Raw genomic sequence first — 23,968 nt, forward strand, 5'->3', positions numbered from 1 at the left:
AATCGAGGCAGCGGTTGAATCCAGTGTGAGACGCGAAGAGTGTCTGTATCACGGCCTCATGTTTTGTGGTCTGTGCAGTATCCATTGTTGTTATTTATGACCCTGTCTCCCTCCGTTGTGGACTTCTTCCAGCCTTGGGGAATTTACATCATTCCTAATAGGAAAAGGCTTTCTGGTTCCCACAGAGTTGTTCAAAGCCTGACTCATGCTCCTTATGTTAATTGTGCAGCTCTGAAACTACAGCACTTTACAGGGTGTGGTTGTAAGGGGGAAATCTACTGTACTTACAAGGCATGTTTAGAAGCGTTTCACACATAAATCTCAATCTCTCTCTCTCCCTCTCTTCCTCTCTTTCTCTGTCATTTAACTTTTAAACTAACACTTTTGGGTCAACAAACCTAGACAGTATATTAAAAAGCAAAGACATTACTCTGCCCATAAATGTCTGTATAGTCAAAGCTATGATTTTTTTGATATTCTTGTATGGATGTGAGGGTTGGACCATAAAGAAGGCTGAGTGCCAAAGAACTGATGCCTTTGAATTGTGCTGGAGAAGACTCTTGAGAGTCCCTTGGACAGCAAGGAGATCAAACCAGTCAGTCCTAAAGGAAATCAATCCTGAATATTCACTGGAAGGATTGATGCTGAAGCTGAAGCTCCAATACTGTGGTCACCTGATACAAAGAACTGACTCCTTGAGAAGATCCTGATGCTGGGAAAGATTGAAGGCAGGAGGAGAAGGGGATGACAGAGGATGAGAAGGTTGGATGGCATCACTGACTCAATGGACATGAGTTTGAGCAAACTTCAGGAGATAGTGAAGGACAAGGAAGCCTGGCATACTGCAGTCCTTGGGGTTTGCAAAGAATGGAACACGACTTAGCGACTGAACAACAGGAAGTCTTAAGGGAAAGAAAAGGGACTAGCATTAAAATGCAGTGAAAGTGAAAGTCTCTCAGTTGTAAGTCTGACTCTTTGCGACCCCATGGACTATACAGTCTGTGGAATTCTCCAGGCCAGAATACTGGAGTGGGTAGCCTTTCCCTTCTCCGAGGGATCTTTCCAACCCAGGGATCGAACCTAGGTGTCCCACATTGCAGTTGGATTCTTTACCAGCTGAGCCATACGGGAAGCCCCAAAATGCAGTATAATCCAATAAAACCAATTGTATTCTGTTTACTAACTCTTAAAACTGACTTGGGTTATAACTAGACCCTGAGTGACATTGGTCCAGGTCTAAAACGCCGGTGAGTTCATGAGAGCAAAAGGTTGGTGCTCAGTGGTGCAGGGCAGTGATTGGACGAAGCTCATGGCATCACTCTGTGGGACATGCAGATATGATTCCAGTGGCTGCAGCCTACCAGGCTCTCTGGGGTGTCAATCTTACTTCCAGTGTAGGTCTGCTGGTACCTTACCAATACCACTCCTTGTGGCAGCAACATTTTACTATAAAATTTGATGGAGAAGGGTACTGAGAAATGTACTAGCAATTGATAGAATTTAACACCTTGTCTGAATTATCTATGTGCTAACCAAAAGGAAACAACTTTCCAAAAGAAAGAAATTGGTCAATATTGATGAGGGTTGGGAGATTTTAACTTTTTATAGCTACTTCTTTATGAAGCTTCCATGTGTATGGATAGATAGATAACCTCAGAACTATCTAAAACCATGTTAGTGCTGTTATTTTAAGGGGAAAAAAACTCGGGAGTGTTTTAGTAACCAGGAATCTCAAAATCTGGTTTTCAAAATACCAGTATTGGTAGGCTGAACTCTTGACATTTTTTGCAAAGGCCATACTCTGTTTTTATAGATAGAGAAGATGTGAGAATTCTAAAGTTCATCGGAGTACAGACCCCTGTGGCCCCAGGTCTCTCTGGAAGGCCAGTCCCACGGCCACATGGTCGCCTGACTGGGGCATCCTCACATCCCAGGCCTCAGAGCTCTCGGTTCTGGCCGAGAGTTCCCGGATGGCTTGGAGTCACCATCTTGCCTGTTTGTGGCACACATTCACGAATGAAACGTGTACTTGGAATCCAAGTGAAGTGGTGGTGTTCAGTTGACAATTTGGGTCCGCCTCTGTGACCCCATGCACTGCAGCATGACAGGTGTCCCTGTCCTTCACCATCTCTCGAAGCTTGCTGAAACTCACACCCACTGCGTCGGTGATGCCATCCAAACACCTCATCCTCTGCCATTCCCTTCTCCTTCTGCCTTCCATCTTTCCCAGCATCAGGGTCTTTTCTAATGAGTTGGCTCTTCACATCAGGTGGCCAAAGCATTGGAGCTTCAGCTTCAGAATCCATCCTTCTATTGAATATTCAGTATTGATTTCCTTTCAGACTAGCTGGTTTGATCTCCTTATAGTCCAAGAGACTCATAAGAGCCTTCTCCAGCACCACAGTTTGAAAGCATCACTTCTTCAGTGCTAAGCCTTCTTTATAATCCAACTCTCAGATCCGTACATGACTGCTGGAATAACCATAGCTTTGACTATATGGACCTTTTTCGGCAAAGTGATGTCGTTTTTAATACACTGTCTAGGTTTGCCATAGAACATTCTAGACTGAAAAAAATTAAAATAACCTAACACTATGTAGTTTCATCCTGTCCTCACCAAACTAAATCCGTTCACTGGGGTATTTGGAGTGGAAATGTTTTCCACCTGTGCAGTTAACAGATTACTGGTTGACTTTGTTGTCTTTTGCAGCAGCCGGGACGAGCTCTCCACGGAGCAACAGGGGATCGTACTGGGTGTGTGGAACAACTACTTCCTCCCGGGGCAGAGCCCAAGAGAAATGTTCTGCAAGAAATGTAGGTCCCGTGGGTTTCCTCTTCTTCTCTCCAAACTGTCTATATAGATGGGGACACAACATGAGGGCTAGAATTCAGCAAGAGTGCCTAGACCCTAATCACAGAAGCCCTCAGACACTGATCCTGTCCAAAGTCACAGAGTTGGGACTTTTTCTACTTTCCAGACTTTTTCTCTTGCTTTCTGGACAGGGGGAAACAAGGCCTGGCTTCACAGGTATGTTGCAAGGAGTAATTAGTGGCAAGCACTTTGAAGATGAAAAGCACCTGTTGATGGTGTTTCGTGCACCTTTCCAAGCAGCCCCGGACAGATTGGGAACCATGCGCTGCCTTCCTCAGGGGCCTCTTCTGACCCTCGTGTCATTATAATAATCTTTGAGAGAACGATAGCTGTAGTAAGAATATGAATACATGTATTGGTTTCCAGATGAAAGCTGAACCTAAAGAAATATTTCATTCTCAATATTTTGAGTTCAGTGGTTCAAGAAACTTCTTTCCATTCACAAGTCTACAAATATATGCCAAAATCTCTGGTCTGTACAATCTCCCTGGCCAGCTTCTATCCTGCACCTCCAAGTGAATGTCACACAGTACAATCTGCTTTATCTGTTGTATGTGTGTTATAGAAAAGGGAACGTTTAAAAAGTTTCTGTGTGTTATAGAAGAGTTTGTATGTGCGTAAAAGAACATGCTTGTATGTACACAAACACACACAGAGGCTTTGCTTTGTGTATTTGCTTCTGGGGAAAAAATCAATATATCAAATATAGGTAATATTGATATTTAACATCTGAAATGAATGCCTCTCTGCCTTAGTTAAAATATGAACTCCATTAAAATGCCATTGTTAACCAATGATCAATAAGTAAAGTGTGTCCCAGTGTGTAGGAAACTGTGACAGCTCTTGGTTGATCCAGTCTGCATATCAACAGACACTTGGGATTTTTTGTGAGATTGGCCAGTGGGGTGAGGAGAAGGGAGGTTAACACATGCCTCCTGCTTCAAGTGTAAGAAATATGACATGGGGACTCCGAGGGAAACCTGGCCATCACAGGTTTACAAATCAAAAAATTCTTTCTTTGTTTTAGTGTGAACAGAACTGAGACAAAAAGCAGCGCCGTGAGCGGATCTCGGAGCAACGGGCCCAGTGTGGGAGCATCCAGTGACTCCGTGGCTGCAGAGGGAGCGTGGAGGAGGGGGGGCCGGCCAGCCTCATCCAGCCCCCCGGCCGTGGGACAGGCAGAGGATGACAGGAAGGCGTCTGAGACCCACCAGGGGCTTCCTGCTCTGAAGCTGGAGAAAGGTCATCAGGCCTGGCCAGGAGCAGCAGAAACCTCATCCCAGGGTGCGGTTGCAGACCGGGCTTCTAAGCAGGAGCCTTGTCTGTGGCTGTGAGTCAGCATTCCCCAGTCCAAAGCAGAGTCCACGAGGGGCCGGAGCACCGCAGAAACTCAGGAAGCGCAGCCCTGCGGGAGACGCCGACCACCACAAGAGAGTTTCTCTTGGAAGTGATCGATTAGCCCCGAGGGAAATAATAGTGGGAAAAGGAAAGCTGCCAGGGTCCTGCCAACTGGAGAGCTGTCAGATCCGGGGTTGCTTTTGAAACAAGATTTGGCAGAAACTGCATCTAATGAAGAGTTGCATGTTTTGGAAAACTCTCTCCTCCAGACATCTTACGAAAAATAAGCCAGGGCAGGCACAACTCAGCCACAAACACTGAAAGCTTAGCTCTGACTCAGGGCAGCCCAACCAAGAAAAGAAAAGGGTGGAAGCAGCTACTTGCTCACAGAAGAGGATTGCAACCTCATCGTGGAGGATGTCGTGACCAGACCTGGGACAAATGAGCAGTGTGCCTAGAAGCCATGACTTACAGGAATTCAAATGATCATTTTCAGTAGAAGTTACGTACCTGTGTTGGACTTAACTTTCAAACCAGCAGCCTCCAGGAGCTTGTTCTGACAGCACTGTTCCTTTCTGGTTCACACTTTAACTTCAGAAACTTACTTTGGTGATAAAGAACCATTGGCTTTGTTGGCAGCGACAGCATCCATAAAGGAAGCGCAGGAAGAAACCAGTGGTGTGCCTCGCTGCATCCCTGGATGAAGCCCACAGTGACCGTGGTGCTCTCTTTGCCGGCCAATCCTCCTGCCCTGCAGCCTGAGTCAGGCAGCAGTGGAGCAGCAGGCTTGCGGGTCACCCCATCTGCTTGCGGGTCACCCCACTGCTTGCGGCCCCAGCGTCATATCTGAAAGTGTGTGAGAAAGGCAGAGCCTGGGCCCCACCCAGACCTACAGAATGAGAAACTGGGTGATTCTGAAACATGCTCAAGTTTGGCAACCCCCGGGCTAATTGCAGACCCCCTTGGATTGATTCCTGCGGCCTGACTGTCCTGGCCCCTCGCACATCAGCAGGGCCCACATGTGGACATGCAGCCGTCATGCCCCCTCGGACTTATGAAGCACCTGGCTCAGGGTGTGAAGCACTGGTCCCATTTAAGCATGGTGGCCACAGCGCCCTGGGAGCTGTGACTGCACTAAGAGTTGCAGGATATTTACATATAGTTTGGCCTGACATTAGGGGGAGACATCAGAGAGGCTTGTTCTTTCTTGTAGTTCAGGCATGTCCCTACCCCTTGCCCCTGCCCCCACCTTCAAGACTCTGGTGAAGTTCAGAACAGATCCAAGCCCGAGGGGAATTCAGTGGGCAGAATTTGCAGTTCCCCACTTGGAAGGCAGCACGGGCAGCTTAGATTTCAAACCAGGAGCCTTCCATTTGCAGGATCACCCACTGTTGTCTCCAGTGGGCTTGCTGAAATGTCATGTAGTGAATCATAGCAATGACTTATTTTGGATGGACAACTACAGTAGGTTTTCTTAACCAAGTTTTATTCTGAAATAATGAAGGAAACTATATTCAAAGGCCACCCATCAAATGTGTCTTTTTTTCCTGCTCAACATTGGGTGGTCCTTTGAAGTAATACCTCCTCCCTAGTAACACGGAAAATCAAGATATTCCCCAAAGTGTAGGAGTTAGAAAAAAAAAAAAAGACCAACAAAATAAAAGAATATGGAAATGGATACAGTGTAAGTTCATGCTTAAGATTAATTAGTGGTTTCTTTCTCCCAGCTCATTCTGTCCGTCCCCAACTCTCCTTTCCTTAGATTGTAGGGCAGGACTCCTGAAGAGGCAGCCGAATATCATGGCACCATTTTGAGTCATGAAGCTAAGTCTTCCTTGCCATGCCTGGCTGCGGATGCAGGCCCCTTTCTTTGATGCTCCAGACTCTTCTGGAGACTTCTTCCCTTCCTGGGACCCCAGCCTCAACATCCCCACCAGGAAGGCGGCCCTGCCTACTGACGTCTCTTCCTCTTCCCTCCTAGCTATTAATCCTGCCCCAGGTGACTCCGTTCACTGGGCTCCACAGTAGAAGAGGTAGCCCAGCAGAATACCAACCACAGTGCAGCTGAGTCCACTCCTCCAGGAAGTGCAGACTGCACAGGGCAGAACCCTCCTGCGGAGGTGATAGAACATGGTCCGTCCTGAGCCCCGTCTCAGAGTCACCCATTTCCTGGGTGCTTGTCACTGAAGATGGGCTCACAGTGTGTCGTTGAGTCTTAAACAGAAACAGTTGTTGCAGTAGTTTAGGCAGAGAGGGCACAAAATAACAACCCAGGCAATAGGCCAAGAAACTGAGCTCCCTGGAAGAGTCTAGAATCAGGAAGAGCCATCCCAATACCTGCTGCCTGCCCCAGAACTAGGGGAAGCTGTTTGAACTGGAGGCACCAGAGAAAGTTTTTATCAGGTTTTTTATTTCATTAGTTAACCTGGGCCTGGTGGTTAAAGCCAGTACTTGTATGTTTAATGATTATCGTTCAAGAAAATTCTTGGCTTTAGAGTTTGGTGTATTTGTGGATACGATGATGACTGAGTTTGGGACTTCCCATCTCCCAGTGCAGGGCACACGGGTTCAGTCCCTGGTCGGGGAACTGAGATCCCACATGCCGAGGGGCAGCTAGAGAAGGCCGTGTGCCGCAGCTAGAGAAAAGCCAGTGCAATGCAGTGAAAAGCCAGTGCGGCTGAAATTTAAAAACAGAAAAGTTGTTTAAAGGCTGTGTCATTGCACTTTTGGCTGTAGATCAGTAGGGTCTTTCTCACAGCCTTCATGTCCATGGGTTTTAACAGTATTAGCAAAAGGACCAACTTTCCGCTTCTGCACAGGGGCATGTGCTTGAGGAATTTCGCCTTTAAGCATTTTCCTTCCACATGTCTGAAACACCCCTGGTTCTCTTGTTTCTTGAGTGGTTGTTTGATTCTTTGGATATTTGGAAGTTCAGAGGGGAAAATGGCTGCCAGGTTTTTTTGTTGCTTATTAGGTGGGAAATGAAGACTTGGTTCCCTACTGCTGGAAGTGGGTGTGTTTTGATATTCTTGATAATCTTAGTAATTCATCTTCAAATCTGAGACTCTGTCAGTATTCTTGGTTAAAAAGAATAAGTTCTTCAGCCACTCACTAAATAACCCAAATTAAATGTATATTCAAGTTCCTGTAACTCTGATGCTTGGAAGAAATATGGACCCTATTGATTAATGTTGTAACTTTGAACTCCCTAACTTTCTCAACGTCATGGCTTCTAATTCATCTCCATGTGCTTCCAAATGACTTTCTAATAGATTGGGTTTTTTTTTTTTTTAAATATTCATAAATGTCTGAGAACAGTCAGTGTGACTTTTCTTCCACATTTTTCTTTTCTTTGCTTCTGGAGGTTACGTGTCATCCAGCCATGCATGTAAATTGTGAAATGCAAAGGAGCAAACTTTAGGGCAGAGAGGAACAAATGTTACAGCTTTTGTTCACTCATTCTAAATGAAAAAAGTGGGAAAATATATTTCATTTTATAAAAAGCAAGAGTCCCAAAAGCCCTCTGTAGTTTAATTTTTGAAGAACATAGCTTCTCTCTAAAAAATGTTTCTCAGGATATATCTTGAAAACATCAGTGGGATCAGTGTGTTTGCTTTCAGTGTCTTATTTGGACTTTAACCTGAATTGTGCATGTTGGTGGCCTTTGACTTCAGGCCGAGCTGGGAGAGGGCAGCACACAGAAGGGAAGGGAACCATCACAGGAGAGTGCTGGGGTCACGGCGCCGCCATCCCGTGGCCTCGAATTCACTCCGGGCAGGCCCCGCTGCAGTCTGACACAGTTCTGGTGACTGGTCTTCCCGTGGCTTTCCTGAGAGGCAGCACCGCTCTCCAGCATGCTGTGCTATGGCTTGCATATAGAAATCCTTTTCATTTCTTCTTTTCTTTCATGAGGAAATTTCCATGCATGGTTTGTCAGGACAGGAGAGTTCAAACCTTGTTATTGAAATACAGATCAATTGAAACGTGTTGGAACAAGTAGGGAAAGAAAGTTAAGCTGATTTCTGTTAAACAGTTTAAAGTCTTCTTCGGTACCAAATAAATTAAGCATTGTAAAGTGAAGTTAATTCGGATAATCACTCAGGGCAGAGGTCTAACCATATAGATCATGGGTATTACAATTTATGGTATAATTAGATCCTCAGAAATCTGCAGAACTCCCTTTCAGTTGGTTTCTGAGTTTACTTAACAAGACACGGAACAAATACATGTCAATGTGCAGCTGAACTGAGGGGACTGGAGTGGATGAAGTTACTGCCTTTAACTGTCAAGAACTACTCAGTTTCAGGGTTGGATTGAATCATGTAAGTTGTGTTATGCAGCATGATTGCTGTTACAGTAACTTATTAAAAATCTTGTTAATTAAACAAATCAGTAAAATGAGGAAAACCGTACATTTGATCCCAGAGCACCCGACCAGGCAACTAAGGGTGTGTTTTTGTTTTCGTTTTTCTAATTGTGGCTGCTCTGGGCCTTCACGTCATGGCAGCGTGCAGGCTCTTCATTGCGGGGTGCAAGCTTTTCTGGTTGTGGCACACAGCCTTCCCTAGATGTGGCACTCAGGCTTAGTTGCCCCATAGCACATGGGATCGTAGTTCCCCAACCAGAGGTTGAACCCACGTGTGCTACCTCAGAAGGCAGATTCTGAACCACTGGACCAGCAGGGAAGTCCCCTAACGGTGTGGATTTGACAGAGCCCTGGAGTAGATGTTCTTCAGTCAAGGGAGACAGCCAGTCGCTGCCTTCATCACCAGGCGAGCTCTCTTCTCCCACTGACCTTACTCTCTTGTTTGGTTTCAGCTACTAAAATAGTTTCCCTGGTGGCTCAGGTGGTAAAGAGTCTGCCTGCAATGCAGGAGACCTGGGTTCAATCCCTGGGTCTGGAAGAGTCCCTGGAGAAGGGAACGGCTACTCACGCTGGTATTCTTGCCTGGAGAATCCCATGGGCAGAGGAGTCTGGCGGGCTACCATCCATGGGGTTGCAAGAGTTGGACACAACTGAGCGATTAACACGCACTAAAATAGTTTCAATGGTTGTGCATTCCTAAGGGATGAAATTTGTGTGTAGTTGTAAATGAACCTATTTCATGAATAAAAAATAAAATTGTTTTAGTGTGTATCACTTTCCTTTAAAGCAAGTGAATTAATTAACCCCAAAGAATATGCATTCAAAATACCCTTTTCTGAACACGCAATTTAAAATTATCTTTTATTCGTTGGAGACTTTTTCCTCCTTGGAGCAGTTCTGATGGTTTGACGACTGTTAAAATAATCAAAGGAGCTCCTCATTTGAACCATTGGCCCTAAAACTTTAGGCCTGGAACACCCTGTGCAGATGTTGTGATTAAATGTAAGATTAGGGGTGGTCTTTACAATGTAGCTATATTCCCACTTCTCCCATTTGTGAGCTGAGATAGACTCCTCTAGTGAGGGGTTAAAGTATGTGACCTTGACTTCTTTCCAGAGAATCTTGACATTTCCCAAGGGGATTCCTTTCCATTTTCGAAGTGCAGCACTGAGTGAAGTCCTGGGCCGCCTCTTTCTCTGCGCTGCCTCTTATGACAGATTTCGAGGCCTCTCTGGTTGCTTGCAAATATATTTGCCTTTGGATCCTATACATAATTTTTTAGAAGTATTTCAATATCAGATTGGGATGATACACCTGACTAGTTGTGCGGAAACGCTGAGAGCCACTGCACCCAAGCCATTTCTTGGTGTTTCGGTCACAGGCCCCAAGTGCCAGCCCAGGAAAGCCACTCTTCCCTGTCTGCTGCTGCTGCCAACCCTGGTACTTTGCCACCAATTGGTTCTTGTGGTTTGGAGACAAGTCACATAACCTCCCAGGTCTCGGTTTCTTCATCTGTCCAATAATCTTTAACAGTAAGTGCCACGCCTGGCTCCGTAGAACCCCAAGGTAAACATACCACTCTATGCGTTAAAACTCGTCTCTTTAAAAATGGGTTCAGAGTACGGACACTGGCCACACACTGGAAGGACCTTGTGGGTCATCGGCAGCTTCTAGTTAAGTCAGAATCCTTGAGATTTGGCCTAGGCATTGGCAGTTGTAAAAGCTCCTCAAATTCCCATGAGATGCCATAGTTCAGAACTGTTGTTTAAAAGTAGGGGAGGCAGTTTTTGTGTGTCTCAATACTGGGTGCTAGAAGAGGCAGGGTCTACCAAGAGCTGAGTATCCTTGAGCAGAAGGGCTTTGCGCAGGTCGGAACTGGGCCTGACAGACAGCGGTGGGGCACTGCGTGGAGCACAGGCAGCTCAGCTCGGGCTCTGTGACGCCCTGGGGGTTGGGTGGGGGTGGGGACGCCCGAGGGAAAGGGGGCACATGTGTACGTGCAGCTGACGCACTTTGCTGTACAGCAGAAACTACCGCAACGCTGTGAAGCAGGGATACTCCAAAACCAACCGAAACGCCTCTACTTTGACATGCCTGGAAAAGGCCTCGGTGACAAGGTGCCAGTAGGCCCACGTTTTACTCCTGCAGAGAGACCCGTTCTCTCTCCTGCAAGTCCCCCACGTTAGTTAGCTCTGGAGCTTTACACTCGACACATCAGAGCCCAGCTTCCTCTTTGCCGGCACTGAGACGTTGTTACCCTCCTACAGAAGATGGGTTTTTAAAGCACCTAAGTAATTGTCTGGGCTTTGCCTTTGATCCATGATCATTAATATCATTAATAAGCTCTCAAAAGTGCGTGTGAATCTCAAGTTCACGCTTAGCAGGGCAGTGGAAGAAAGAACGCTTTTAAAATAATTTGGCTCAGAAAGCACATTTGAAATAACCCTGTGGGAAAAAGAGGAGAATTTCTCATCCTTGGAAGGATTACCTAGGACAGAGATGCTGACCTTGTGTTTTAAGTTCACTTACATTTCGTAAAGCCTCATTCATCCCCCAGCCTGATTTATTTTCGGAGGTGAAGCAGGCTGTGGGAGGGGAGTCATGCTATGCAGTTTTCGTGTTTGCCTTCTGTTTTGTTTTGTTTTTTCCACAGTTACCCAAAGATCATAACATGCATATATTTCTTTAAAAAAAAGAAAAAAGGCTGCTTCATGAGGTTTACTACAGCTTTTCTCTCAGAAATCAGCACCGATGAATTCTTGGCTCTGCAGGCTTGCACAGCGATCCAGTCCCAGAAGGCGAGGTGCCCAGGGCGAGCGGAGCAGTGACCTCTGGGGGGGAGAGGTCAGCTGAGCAGCGAGGCTCAAAAGGGAGGAAGAAAAAGCAGCTCCTCAGCGGGGAGTCTGACTTGCTTCGGGGCAGAAGAGCTTTTATAAATAAGGTCCCAGGCTCCCACGCCCTCTCGCCAGTCTTATGTTACCAGTCCGGTCTCTGCACTTAGACACATGCGCACACACTCATGGACACACACACACACGGACACACAGTCAGACATACAGACACATGGACACACTTAGACACAAACATTCTTGGACACACAGACACAGACCTGCAGACACACACATTCAGGGACACAACGTAGTGGATGCGCGCACACACACAGACACACATTCAGACATAAAGACACAGGTACACACTTAGACACAAATGGACATACGTACATAGTCATGAACACAGACGCACACCCTCCTGAACACAGACACGCACCCTCATGAACACAGACGCACACCTTCATGAACACAAGACATACACACATTGACACAGTCATACACACAGATACACATACACACTCATGGACACACTTAGACACATTCATGGACACAGACATAATCATGAACACAGACACACACACTAGTGGACACACAGGCACACAGTGGTGGATGCACACATAAAGACATTACACATGGGCATACACACACACATCTACACAGTCACACACGGCACACGATGCACTGGTGGACACAGACACACTAGTGGATGCACACACTGACAGACACTCATGGACACATGCACACAGACACACTCATGGACACAGACACATTCATGAACTCAAACATGGACACATCTACACAGTCACACTCACGGACACAGACACGGACACAATCCTGGATACACATTTGTGGACACATACTCATCAACAGACAAACGAGTGGACATGTACACACAGACATGCTCACAGACACACCCGGGTGGACCCGGCCCCAGCTCTCACTTGCCCCACATGCCTCTCTCCACCTGCCTTTGGATCTGCAGTTGGACAGACAGACAGATCCTTCTCCAGAGGAGCAGGTGATGGATTGGCTGGGGATTTTTCTAGGCCCAGTGGCTCCTACGGCCCTTTCAGTTCCTCCACAGGCTCAGCTGGTGAGAAGAATGTGGAGTGCTCGTTCCCAAACCCACCGTGGGTGCCTGGGAGGACTGAGACCAACCCATCCGTCTGTGCCTGCTGTCAGAGGGAGGAGGGGGATGGTCGATCAGGACGACCTCCAATCTCCATGGGACACACAGGGCCAGAGCTGGGAATGTGTTCTCGCAGGAGGGGCCTGGAAGACCTTCCCCAAATGATGCCGGTGTGGACAGGGGCTTGTGAAACCGCAGCTTTGCTTTGCTGTGTATATTCTCCTTCGCATGCTTGCCTGTGAGCCTCTTGCCGTGCCCTCTGCTCCGTGACCCTGCAGAGCAGGGTGGAGCCTGCCTGGGCGGAGCCGGGGGCATCTAGAAAAGCATCCTCAGGCGGCTCCGCCATGGGAGGAATGACTCGGAGTCAGAGACACGGGTAACAGGTCTGCTGGTGGCTGGCCGGGGGCAGCGCTCAGCATCTTCTGGCTCTTCTCAGGACCTAATGCAGAAACCCCTTGTGCTGAATCCCTTTCCTATTTTGAATCTCTCTGACTTCTTCTGTAACCAGCCAGAGAAAACTCCCTGCTTTTAAATCTCCACTTGGATAACCATTGCATTTTAAGATGAACTGATTTGGGAACTTTAATTATGTAAAAAAAAAAAAAAAATCCCTTCACAGTAGGACCTGGATTAGTGTTTGGTCAAATAACCAGGGGCTAGGAGTCTCTAGGGACCGTCCACCACCAGTTCCAGCAGCCCTTGGCTCTTCTCTAACACAGGTGCAGTTCAAAGGAGAGAATGAGGGGCTTCCTCGGTGGTCCAGTGCCACCAAGTGAGAAGAAGGCCATGCTGCCAAGGCAGGGGGCAAGGGTTTTGATCCCTGGTCTGGGAACTAAGATCCCACGCATTGTGCAGTATGGCCAAAAGATTTTTTTTAAGTGTGAATGGAGACAGTCATTGAAATCTAGCTGGACTTCACGTTTTAACGAATTCTGGTCTCATGTGACTTAGAAAAATACAGAGTGCGTTCTTTCTTGCTGCCGTCCCTTTCTGTGAATACTGACCAAGTGACACACATTTCTTATCATCATTTTGCAGATGGGGAAACTGAGGCACAGAGCATTTTGGAAACTTTCACGAGTTAGTAAGTGGCAGAACTGAGAATCCAGGCCTGTCTAAACCCCAAAGCCCAGTGACTCCTACTGAGCCACAGTGGTGTGAGCCTAACACTGCCCAGGCAGAAGATATTGGCGCCAGCACTCAAGGAAGAAAGTGCTGCAGGGGAATCAAGGGGGTGTGGCTCCGGAGTGCAGGCCCTGACTACTCAGGGCTCGGTCGCTGAGAAGGCGAAAGTGACAGGCGGCCAATCAGGCGGCAGTGGAGGCCTGTCTCTTTCAGTTTAACCACAGTTGACTTACTGTATTGTGTTATTTCAGGTGTATAGCTTCAGATGCTTTGCTTTACAGATAATCGCAAGATACTGAATATAGTTCCCTTTGCTATACAGTAAACACTTGTTGTTTATTCTATATATAGCGGTAGGTATCTTTTAATCCCATACTTCTATAATAATTTATCCCTTCCTCTCCCCTTTTGCCTTTGGTGACCACAAGATTTTTTTTCCTCTGGCTGTGAGTCTGTTTCTGTTTTACAAATAAGTTGGCTTGTATTATTGTTTTTTAGGTTCCCCATATAAGTGCTCTCATATGATTTTTATCTTTGTCTGGCTTCACTTCGGTATGATAATCTCTAGACCCATCCATGTTGCTGCGAATGGCAATATTTCATTCTTTTTGTGGCTGAATAATATTCCATATCACATCTGCTTTATCCATTCATCTGTTGATGGACAGATGTCTTGGCTGTTCTGAATAGTGCTGCGATGAACATTGAAGGTGAAAGTGTTGGTCGCTCAGTCAGGTCGGACTCTGCGACCCCATGGACTGTAGCCCACCAGGCTCCTCTGTGCATGAAATTATCCAGGCAAGAATACTGGAGTGGGTTGCCATGCTCTTCTCCAGGGGATCTTTCCCACCCAGAGCTCAAACCCAGGTCTCTCACATTGCAGGCAGATTCTTTATTTACCATCTGAGCAACCAGGGAAGCCCCTCTATCAACACTGAGGTGCATGTATCTTTTTCAGTTCAGGTTTTCATCTTTTCCAGATATATGCTCAAGAGTAGGATTGCTGGATCATATGGTTAGCTCTGTTTTCAGTTGTTTAAGGAACCTCCAGACTGTTTTCCATAGTAACTGCATCAGTTTGCCTTCTGTTCAGGCTTTTTTACCGATGTTGGGTCAAGAACTCACAGTAAGCAAACGTAAAGATGCCAGCCACGGACGCAGCTGAGCGATGCGGGAGGCCTCGCTGAGCGCCCCACCCCCATACTCCTTTTCTTTTATGTCTTGGCCACTTCATCCTTAGTTTTGTGCAAACCTGTTGCTGTTTCACATTTGTGCTCTTCCTTTCTGATTGGTGCTGCCTTGGATTCTCTCAAAAACACTTCCAGAAACCGTCCTGCCAAGCCAGAGAGGCCCCGAGGATATCTGACTGTCATCGTCCTGAACTTGGGGGTTGTACATTTCTGTCTCCAGGACGGAGTTTTCCTAAATGGGTCCTCGAGGGTGCCTTGGCGCATAGGAAACTTCAGCATAAAGCGCGTAATTTGGGCTCCCCAGCATGAGCAACAGGTTGAAGACGTGGGATGCGCTCCTGCCCCTCCTCGGCGGGTGGGGAGACGTGGAGGAAACCAGTGGCCCACGGGCGGTTCCGGGAATCCCCGGATGTGTCTGTGCTGGCCCTGGCCATGGATGGCATCACGTTCAGCCGCCTGGGAGCTTAGTCCTTTAACTGCTCGGGTGCTGTTTGCTCTATAGCCTGCCCTGGAGGCAAGCATGGTGGAGGGGGTGTGAGAGCAGGCCTGCTGCAGTGGCAGTCACCTGACCCCGCCCGCCCCTCCCAGCTGCCACCGATAGACCCTCTTGAAAACCCGGTGAGGTGCGCCTGTGCGTGCAACGCTGAGGGCGGGGCAAGATGTAGGCGGCTGTCGCTTGCTTTCCTTTCTCACCCTCTTTTCCTGCGATTCATTTTCTAATTCCGTGAAGCAGAAACTCAAAAGGAAATCCTAAACTGGCCAAGAACAAGGGACTCGCCTCCAAAGGAGCGGGGCCAGGTCTGCCTTTGCTTTGGGGAATGTGCATTGTTCGTGGCGTCGTAAAGCTGTCCGTTTCTAGGCAGAGTCTGGAGCAGGCAAAGCTTGGATGGTCACACTGACTTTGTGGTGGCATCCTGTGCCTTCATTTTGGTTCCCTGCTCACTTCCCAAGTCTGCATCTTTGACAATCACATTAAGGGCAGATTCTGGAGATAAACCTGACAAATCCCCAGAAGACGCCGAAAACACAGCAACCCAGCTGGCAGGAGCCCCAGATTCTAGTCCTAATTCTTGCTGACTCGGTGTGACCTGGAACAGGTCCCTGATCCTCTCTAGGTCCCAGTTTTCCCACCTGGGAAAGTAAGGAAGGGCGGATCCTTTGCTTGGGAAGGTCTCCGATTGCGCTAATATCCAGTGAGTCTCCCATGAAGGCTTTTCAGCTGCACTTTTCTGAGAAAGGCTGAAGTAAAGCAGCTTTTCCCTCTTCAGGTGGAAAACAGAGCTGGGGCCAACCCGTCTGGGTGCGGATCTATCATTAGGAAGCCAGCTGCCAGCTCGTGTTCCCCTGGGATGGAGGAGGAGCCCCGCTGGCCCTGCCAGGAGAGGGTCCCTTTTAAAAAAAAAGCTGTTGCCGTCATCTGCTTTCGCCCTCTGGGTAATTCAGCTCCTGGGTGCCCTGATGTGGAGAGTGGCGGGGGAGGCGTGGAGGGTGGGGGGGCCCGGTAGGGCAGTGGGCAGGCCTCAATTCAAGGTTCTTATTGGACTTTAGAGCCTTTACTCGCCAAGTTAATTTCCCCAACTTGCCTATCACAGGTTACTACTGGACCTATGCATCATGATACATAATTTAAGGCTTGTAAAAGCTGCCCAGGACTTGAAAGAAACACAGTCTAAGCCAGGAGGCTGTGCCTGGCATGCAAGAGCAAGTAACACAGGTAGAATTTCTGTCCAAAGCGGGGGAGCCACACCCTTGTGACACCATCTCAAGAGGTTGCCACGCTGTGTGCAGGCCCTTCTGTGCCAGGCGGCGGCACCCGAGCCCTGCAACCATCACCCCCACTTGCCATTAACCACCACTGCAAGGCAGTTAGTTGTTCACAAGGGGAAGTGCTTTATTCTTAATAGACCCAGGAATATCTCATGGACATAAAGTGGCACAACATGATTGCCCTGATGGTTTCTGAACTCTGTTTTTAAGACTTCTGGGGCCAGAACCCCACAGCACTGCCCTGGGGCACCCTTCTACTTCTGATAACCAAGCTGTCTGTTGGCATAGTTGGAGCCTGACATAGCCTGAGTCGGGATGTTTAGCTGCTTGTGGGATGGAAAAAAAATGTTAAGAAAAATAATTGTTGTTTTTGCAAACTATCTATTTAAAAACAGAACCTCAGGAAGCAGATTTCTGTTTCAAGGCTCAGATGAATCAGAGCTTACAAAGTATAAATACACATTAGCAGGAGGAGGCTTCCCATAACCCAGCGCTGGTGTGTCTTCCCAGCGCCGGAACCTCTGACTCCTGCTCCTCATTCCCAGCAGAGGCAAGAAAGCAAGCCTCCATGGAAGCGGAAGTGCTAGAACCTCGCTCAGCCTGAGCTGCAAACCTCTGCAGGCCAATAGGAGTTTTGTATTTTTTCTTTAAAAGCAACTGGTTGTTCACCACACACACTTGCTCACTTTAGGGTCGACAGGTGTATGCTGTTCGGAAATGTGGCAAACCCACAGGCTTATTCCTTGGGCTCTTTGCCACCTAAGAAAGATTACCAAATAAGTTAACTTTGACTCACTGACCCCTCAGATCAGCCAATAAAATGAAGCGCTTACACCACAACTTGCTCAAGGGGTAGTGTAATTGATTTACTTAAAAATGATGTCAGGTGGCAATTGAGCAACAAACTGGCTTCCAGACTGCTTAATTCAGTTTAACAAGGAGGAAAAACCTTGTAATTAACGGAAGAGCTTGACTACTTTGGTGAAGCTGTTTTCAAAGTCTGCCATACCTAAGCTGAGGAGGTTGAGGGGGAGGAGGGGACAGCTTCTTGAAAACTATAGGTTCCCAGGCCCAGCTTGCAAGTCAGGGGCCAGGCCTGGGATTCTGCATTTAAGAGAAACACCTTTGCAAGTTCTGCTTCTCTGCTCATCATCCAGTCTCACCTGACTTTTAGTCAAGCTATATACTCCCTTTTCTGTTCTAAGTCTACACTGTGTATATACATCTAGAATCCTAGGACAGTTTCCCATCCTAAAGCAACCAGCTGTGAGCTGCTGTTTTCCTGGAGTTTCATGGTATATATGTACTAATGTTGGAATTCTAGTTCATCACGTTTTTGATTGGAAAATTCTTCATCTTCCAGGGCCTGATTATAGGAGGCACAGAGCTTTCCGGGAGCGGGGGGTGGGGAAAGGTTCTGGGGCTCTTCTCTTGCACTTTCCTGCCTCTAGGACAACCAGGACTCCAGTGCAGGATGCCTGCTGTCTGAAGAAAGGTGACAACCACCCTTAACCACCAAGGTCCTGGCTTCGAACTGTGTCCAGATGAGCCTGTCTCCTCCTTTCCGCCACCCAGCACGTCCTGCGTAGATGGCTCCTTGAAATAACAATCTCAAGATCACTGGTCTCTTAGAACAAAGGATCGCAAAGGTCATCAAACTTTTTTCTTGGCACACAAGCATCTGGCAACTACCCAGGGACTTTGGGGGTCCTGCAGAATCCAAGTTTACAAACCACCAGAGCAAGGTAGTGTTGGAATTCAGATTTGGTCCTGCTGGTCGGTCTGCTCCTCCCTCTGACCCCACCCCGCAAAGAGCCATGCCAGGACGGGGAGCCGTCACAGGGACCACCCCACCCCAGAGAGCCACACTGGGATGAGGAGCCATCAGGAACCAGGCTCGTCTCGGCGCTTGTCCTTGGTGCCGCCTCCCTGGTGAGCCAGAATTCTGTCCCCGCCCCCGACCATGCACAAAGAACAGGATGCCTCAACCTGCCATCCGTTCTTAACCACGACACCCGCTGGGACATAGCTCCTAACCTGGTAGAAAGAGAAGGGTCCCAAGAATGAAGCAAGATCAACATCCGCACGGCTTTTCCTCCCCTTAGCCTGGTGCGCCAGTTGGATGTGCACCACGAAGACTGGATGGGGTGCACAACCGGAGAGCCACGGCTGGGAGGAGGGCAAGCTGGGGCTTCCTGCGTAGAGGAGGGCGCTCCTGGCAGCTCCCTGAAGCTGCTGGAAGCTGTCCACAAGCCCGTCACTGGCGGCTCACCCTCCACGCAGAGGTGCCAGAAGCAAAGCCCCCCCACACACCCCGACACCACGTGGGCACGCCTGTTGCCCATGGCTCTCCTGCCCATCACCAGCGGGACAGCCCAGTGCCAGCTCCCAGGGCTGACTGAGAGGGAAGCTGGTGCCGGCTCACCACCGGGAGCAAGGTGATGAGCGGTGAGATGGGCCCTCACCCCCAGGAGCAAGGTGATGAGCGGTGAGATGGGCCCTCACCCCCAGGGCCTGGCATCACCCCCTCCTGGAAGCCAGCCTGGAGGCAGGAGCATGCACAGAAGCCTCGAGGGTGTGGTCCACAGGGACGCCAGGACAGTCCTATTCATCCAAGTAGCCAGAGAGGAAGAGAAAGCATCCTGCCTCCCTCCTAATCCCTCAGCACCGATTCCAAGCTATTTAAAACCCTCTGACTGAGGTGGGCATCGCCCCAAAGTTGCTCAAAACAATTCACATCCACACTGCAGGCCATTAATCCAGTGGTGTTTATTCAAGCAGTATTCACACTCGCTGTCGAATAACAAGGGCATCAAGACCCCGAAGATGGGGCTCTCACAGCTCCAGCTTCACAGCAGCCTCTCTGGGAGGGGTTTCAAGAACTTAAGATGAAGGTGATGGCTGAAAAGGCTTGCCATTCCTGCTCTGGGTCCCCGAGGAGTACAGCCTGCTTCTCGCATCCCGGTCACCAGACAGACCCAGGCCAGCGGCAGAGGCACAGCTGGGCAAAACTACGTAAGCTCAGAAGAGGCCACACTGGTCCATGTTTTCGTACAAAAAATTTAATAAATATGACTTTTCAAAATGTATTGCCAGGAACAACACAAAGATGCATGTTTATGTTCGTATAACACTAAGAGGACAATACAAAGGATCTTCACGGTCTCAATGGTGAACTAACAGAATCAGTTTTGAATAAGCCTTTTTGAACTTAAACTTCATCATAGCATTTTGATTTCCTCACTTAAGGCAGGCAGTGGACTCTATGGCAAATCTAAACAGTGATCTTACTGGACATTTCACGGTTCAAGTATTCAACTAGCTTATTAGAATACTCCCTAAATGCAGTAGATAAAAAAATCAAATCAGCCTTACATAACGAATGGTGAAAAGAAATCAGAATTTACAAAATAAGATTGGTGTGCTTCCAACTTCACACAATTAATTTGATATGTTTACTGATCTTCAACCACTCATGTTTTGGCTATGTTTAGTCATAGCTCACCTTGTTCCCTTAAACTGCTAGGCAGCAGATCATCTGCCTGTCTCTCTTCAAGTCTTTAAAAAAAAAAAAAAAAAAAAACACCTGTTCTAGACTAATTCTCAAACTGCCTCTCAGTCGGGGTTTTAAATATCTGACGTCGTACGAAAAAAAAAAAATTCCACCAGTATTCCAGGCACAAAAGGCCACCCTATTGTCTTAAACTATTTTCAAACACCTTAATTTTGGCTTATAGGCAACACGTAATAAGAAAATAGGTTCAAAAAAATAAAGCCATACGCTTACAACGCTATCAAAAACCTTCAATTCTAAACACGTACATATAAATAAAAAGGAATGATGTCTTAAGGCTCTTGATTATTAAGTTAATAAATCAAATATACACAGTGATTAATAAAAAAAAGAATTATTTACATAACTATACAAAATTCTACTTTTGACACATTTTTCCTCTTTAAATTCTTCATTTTACCAGCAACTGCTGACATCAAAGTCCCCCCTCCCCCAACAACAACAAAATACAATAAAAAAAATAAATAATAAACTCATTTGTGATAGTTGCTGTGGTTCTGAGCTGCAAAGGCACTTTTCAAATACAGAACTACTTGGACGTCATCATAAAACCAATATACAAAAACAACTCAAGAGTCAATAAATATAAATAAAAACTATGATCCTAAGACTGCATCACCATCGGGACATCTGGCAGAAATGGAAGCTGGGCGTACTCCTGGGAGCCTGATCCGGAGGTGCGGGCAGGCGGGGGCGGGGGGCCCGGTGTTTGCATAGCTGCGCGGTGCAGTGCCACCCAGCCAACCACAGAAACTACCATTGCCAGTGTAAGCCAGCTTGTCAGAACTTAAATTAGCACGGGACTCTACATCCAGGACAGCGTGGGGCCGGAACACGACAGACAGGGCAGCCGCAGGAGCGGGAGCCCGGGAGCCCTCGGACGGCGCCCGCCCGTCTGCTATACGATGTACTCCATGCGGTTCAGGCTCTGCGCGCTCTCCAGGTCTCTGTTGTCCTGTTTGTTTGTCCAGTTGGGGTGTTTGGCCGGCGTGCCATGGGGGGGCTTCTCCTCTCGGTCGACCAGCGTGTACGTGGCCTGCTTGGCGAAGCGCGCCTTCTGCTGGTGTTTGTCCATGTCGTCCTCCTCCACCTCCGAGTTGTGTGTCCTTATTTTGGACATTTTGGAGTTCTTGCTCTCGTAGTCCTTGACGGGGACCGTGTTGGCCCCGTGCTTCTCGATGGGGTTCTTAATCTGGTTCAGCTGCTCGCGCACGTTGTTGGTGGTGTTATCCTCGGAAGCAGCCCGCGCGTGGCTGCCCGGCTTCCGGCGCTTGCGCACGCACCAGTAGAAGGCGGTCACCAGGCAGCAGACCCAGGCCACGGTCAGCACAGAGCTCAGCAGCGGCACCAGGAAATCTGCACGGCAGGGCGGCGGCGGGGAGCCCGGTGAACCACACCGCGGCCCCAGCCCCTTCCCCACCCGCATCGTCCCTCCGGGTGTCCTCAGAGACCCTGCCGGCCTCCCCGGAGAGACCAGGGAAAACAGCAGCCCGTACGCGTGCACACTTCTGTGTGGGGAGGGGCGTCTGGCTACTGAGACAGCTCATGAGATGAGTGGTTCTCAGAATCATCAGAAAGAAGGCCCTGGGACGCATGGCTCCAACGCCCCCGGGGGTCCCGTGCCAGCTATAGCACAGTGATGCTCCAGGGATCCCCGGGGCACTCCCGCTGCCCTGCAGGGCCACTGAGCCATTCATCAAAGCCGCTCTTAGGATGGACTGTTCCCCAACCCCGGAGCACAAGCAGGCTCCACGAAGATGCGTACTCAGGGTACGGCAACACTCTGCCCAGGCGGTGCCTGCAGCCAGAGGCAGCCCGCAGGCAAGGGACAAGTCAGGCCACCTCTGCCCACAGCCGTGGGATCCTGTCATGTCAGCCGGCCTCTGTCTTCTTGCTAGTTAAAAATGGGGATCCTTGAACAGGGAATCAGCAGCTAACTTCCCGCCTGGGGTTTCCCTGGATGCAAGGTTGTGCTGGTCTTATGGATGAGCTGGACAGGACGGTCCTCTCAGAAAGGGACCCTGACCCCACCACCTACCTGTTTTGCTCTTCAGAGGACGCCTCTGAACTCTGACTTCCGAAACGGCAGCAATCAGCGAGCTGTTCCCATCTCGTTTACTGACGAGATTTATGATTTTGTCGGTGATCTCCTTGATAGGGTTTCCATCATCCCGGATGTCTTCAGCAGACTGAAAAAGGAAGCATCAGACACAGGGGTCAGGGATGCTCACCAGTCACTTTTACTCAAAATTATTTGACCATACATGTATGCCATTCCCTGGCGGCTCAGACAAGAAAGAATCTGTCTACAGTGGGGGAGGACCCAGCTGGGGATTTCTGGGCTGGGAAGATCTCCTGGAGAAGGGAATGGCAACCCACTCCATTATTCCTGCCTAGGGAATCCTATGGACAGAGGAGCCTGGTACGCTATGGTCCATGGGGTTGCAAAGAGTTGGATACAACTGAGCTCCTAATACACATGTACATCAAGCTCTCCTTCCATGTATCTGCTCATCTGGATACTAGCTAAGTGAGCTCTCTGGGCTACTTTCAGTGAAACGACTAGGCGTGAATGGGTCTCATACTCACAATGGCCACATGCATTTCATTGTTTGCAGAAGGGGAAGGCTCGCAAGCTACGTAAAGCGAATATTCGGCAGAAACGTTCTTCAAAATATTCAAATTCCGCAGTTCACTGCAAATATGCTCCGTGGTGAGACCCTAGAATGATATTTTAAAATCCACACGTGTGTAAGGGAGCGGAACGAAAAAAGACTGCTGTTTACTTGAAAGGGAGGCTGCGTGCAAGCTGAGCTTTGGTGAAGGACAAGAATCCAGGCTAAGGAAGAGATCGAGCTCGTGATGTCTCTGCTTTAGGGCAAGCGGACACACCCCACCTCTCCAGAGCCAGCCAGAAGTGTCCCATACCGGCGACATCATCTCCTTGTTGAAGGTGAGCGTGATGTTGGCACAGTTGTCCTGGTAGTAGGGGTCAGATTCGCACTTGGTCTTCACGGGCTGGAGGCTTGAGGACCGGCACTCACCCACCCCGGTGCAGGGGTGCACGAAGCACTGGGTGTCCAGGATGGGCACGCAGCTCTGCCCACTGGGGCACTCACTGTGCCCTCTGTGCAGTGAGCAAGGGCGGGGGCCACACCACACCTGCAGGGACAGACAGAGCGCAGCTCAGGAGGTGCCCGGCGGCGGTCCGCGCGGCCCCAGGATGAGGGCGGCCAGGCCGTGCCTACCTTGGAGCAGGCGACCCTCCCGTCCAGGCACTGGCAGGCATTGCAGTCAGCGTCCCACCTGGCCCCGTCGGGTATCACGCTCCCCATGGTGACGCACGACCTCCCTGAAACTGAGGCAGGGACCCGTGAGTGGCAGGAGCTGCCCTTTCTGTGGACCATCCTCCTGACTCTTCACTCCCTGCCCAGCGGGAGATGCTGAGGCCTGTCGCCCTTTGCCCCGTGACAGCGCAGCTGCTCTCAGCGGGCAAGCATTCTTCCCCCCTCAGCGGGCCCTGCACCTGGCCACGCGACCAGCTATGATCAGTGCAGCGTCCAGGGACAGAAGTGAGCGGAGTCTCCCCCTGGGAGTGAGCTTGGCCCCTTGAAAGCCCGCCGTCTGCCAGGAAAAGGACACGCCCTGGGTACAGTGCCGGTCCAAAAAGGGTGGGGTGGCACACAGAACAGAACTAGGTGCCCAGCGCGAGGCATCCATCACTCTGCTTGCCCTGTGTACCCACTAACATCACAACTGCCTGCTGTAGGCACAGA

The 23,968-nt window shown here is 49.0% G+C and overlaps 2 protein-coding genes across 13 annotated transcripts in view; one reads left to right on the forward strand and one right to left on the reverse strand.

The window, feature by feature from the left end:
- SLX4IP (SLX4 interacting protein) overlaps nucleotides 1-9,337 on the forward strand; it is a 210,285-nt gene extending 200,948 nt beyond the window's left edge. For 10 of the 12 annotated variants that reach the window (XM_060397156.1, XM_042230418.2, XM_060397159.1 and 7 more), the window contains 2 exons: nucleotides 2,711-2,814; nucleotides 3,900-9,337. In XM_060397156.1, the coding sequence (XP_060253139.1) occupies nucleotides 2,711-2,814; nucleotides 3,900-4,206 (411 nt within the window). In that variant the 3' untranslated portion in view covers nucleotides 4,207-9,337. The remainder of the gene's footprint in view (nucleotides 1-2,710; nucleotides 2,815-3,899) is intronic. The other 2 variants (XM_060397162.1, XM_060397163.1) reach the window with 1 other exon arrangement.
- Nucleotides 9,338-19,367: 10,030 nt separating this feature from the next.
- The window catches only part of JAG1 (jagged canonical Notch ligand 1), a 35,517-nt gene continuing 30,916 nt past the window's right edge, over nucleotides 19,368-23,968 (reverse strand). Inside the window, exons 22-26 of the mRNA XM_027976474.3 lie at nucleotides 23,441-23,550; nucleotides 23,121-23,354; nucleotides 22,782-22,913; nucleotides 22,231-22,381; nucleotides 19,368-21,548 (exon numbers count right to left, since the gene is read on the reverse strand). Of these exons, the coding sequence (XP_027832275.1) occupies nucleotides 21,091-21,548; nucleotides 22,231-22,381; nucleotides 22,782-22,913; nucleotides 23,121-23,354; nucleotides 23,441-23,550 (1,085 nt within the window). The 3' untranslated portion in view covers nucleotides 19,368-21,090. The remainder of the gene's footprint in view (nucleotides 21,549-22,230; nucleotides 22,382-22,781; nucleotides 22,914-23,120; nucleotides 23,355-23,440; nucleotides 23,551-23,968) is intronic.

This window comes from Ovis aries, chromosome 13 (genome assembly GCF_016772045.2).
Source record: "Ovis aries strain OAR_USU_Benz2616 breed Rambouillet chromosome 13, ARS-UI_Ramb_v3.0, whole genome shotgun sequence".
Taxonomy (NCBI): domain Eukaryota; kingdom Metazoa; phylum Chordata; class Mammalia; order Artiodactyla; family Bovidae; genus Ovis; species Ovis aries.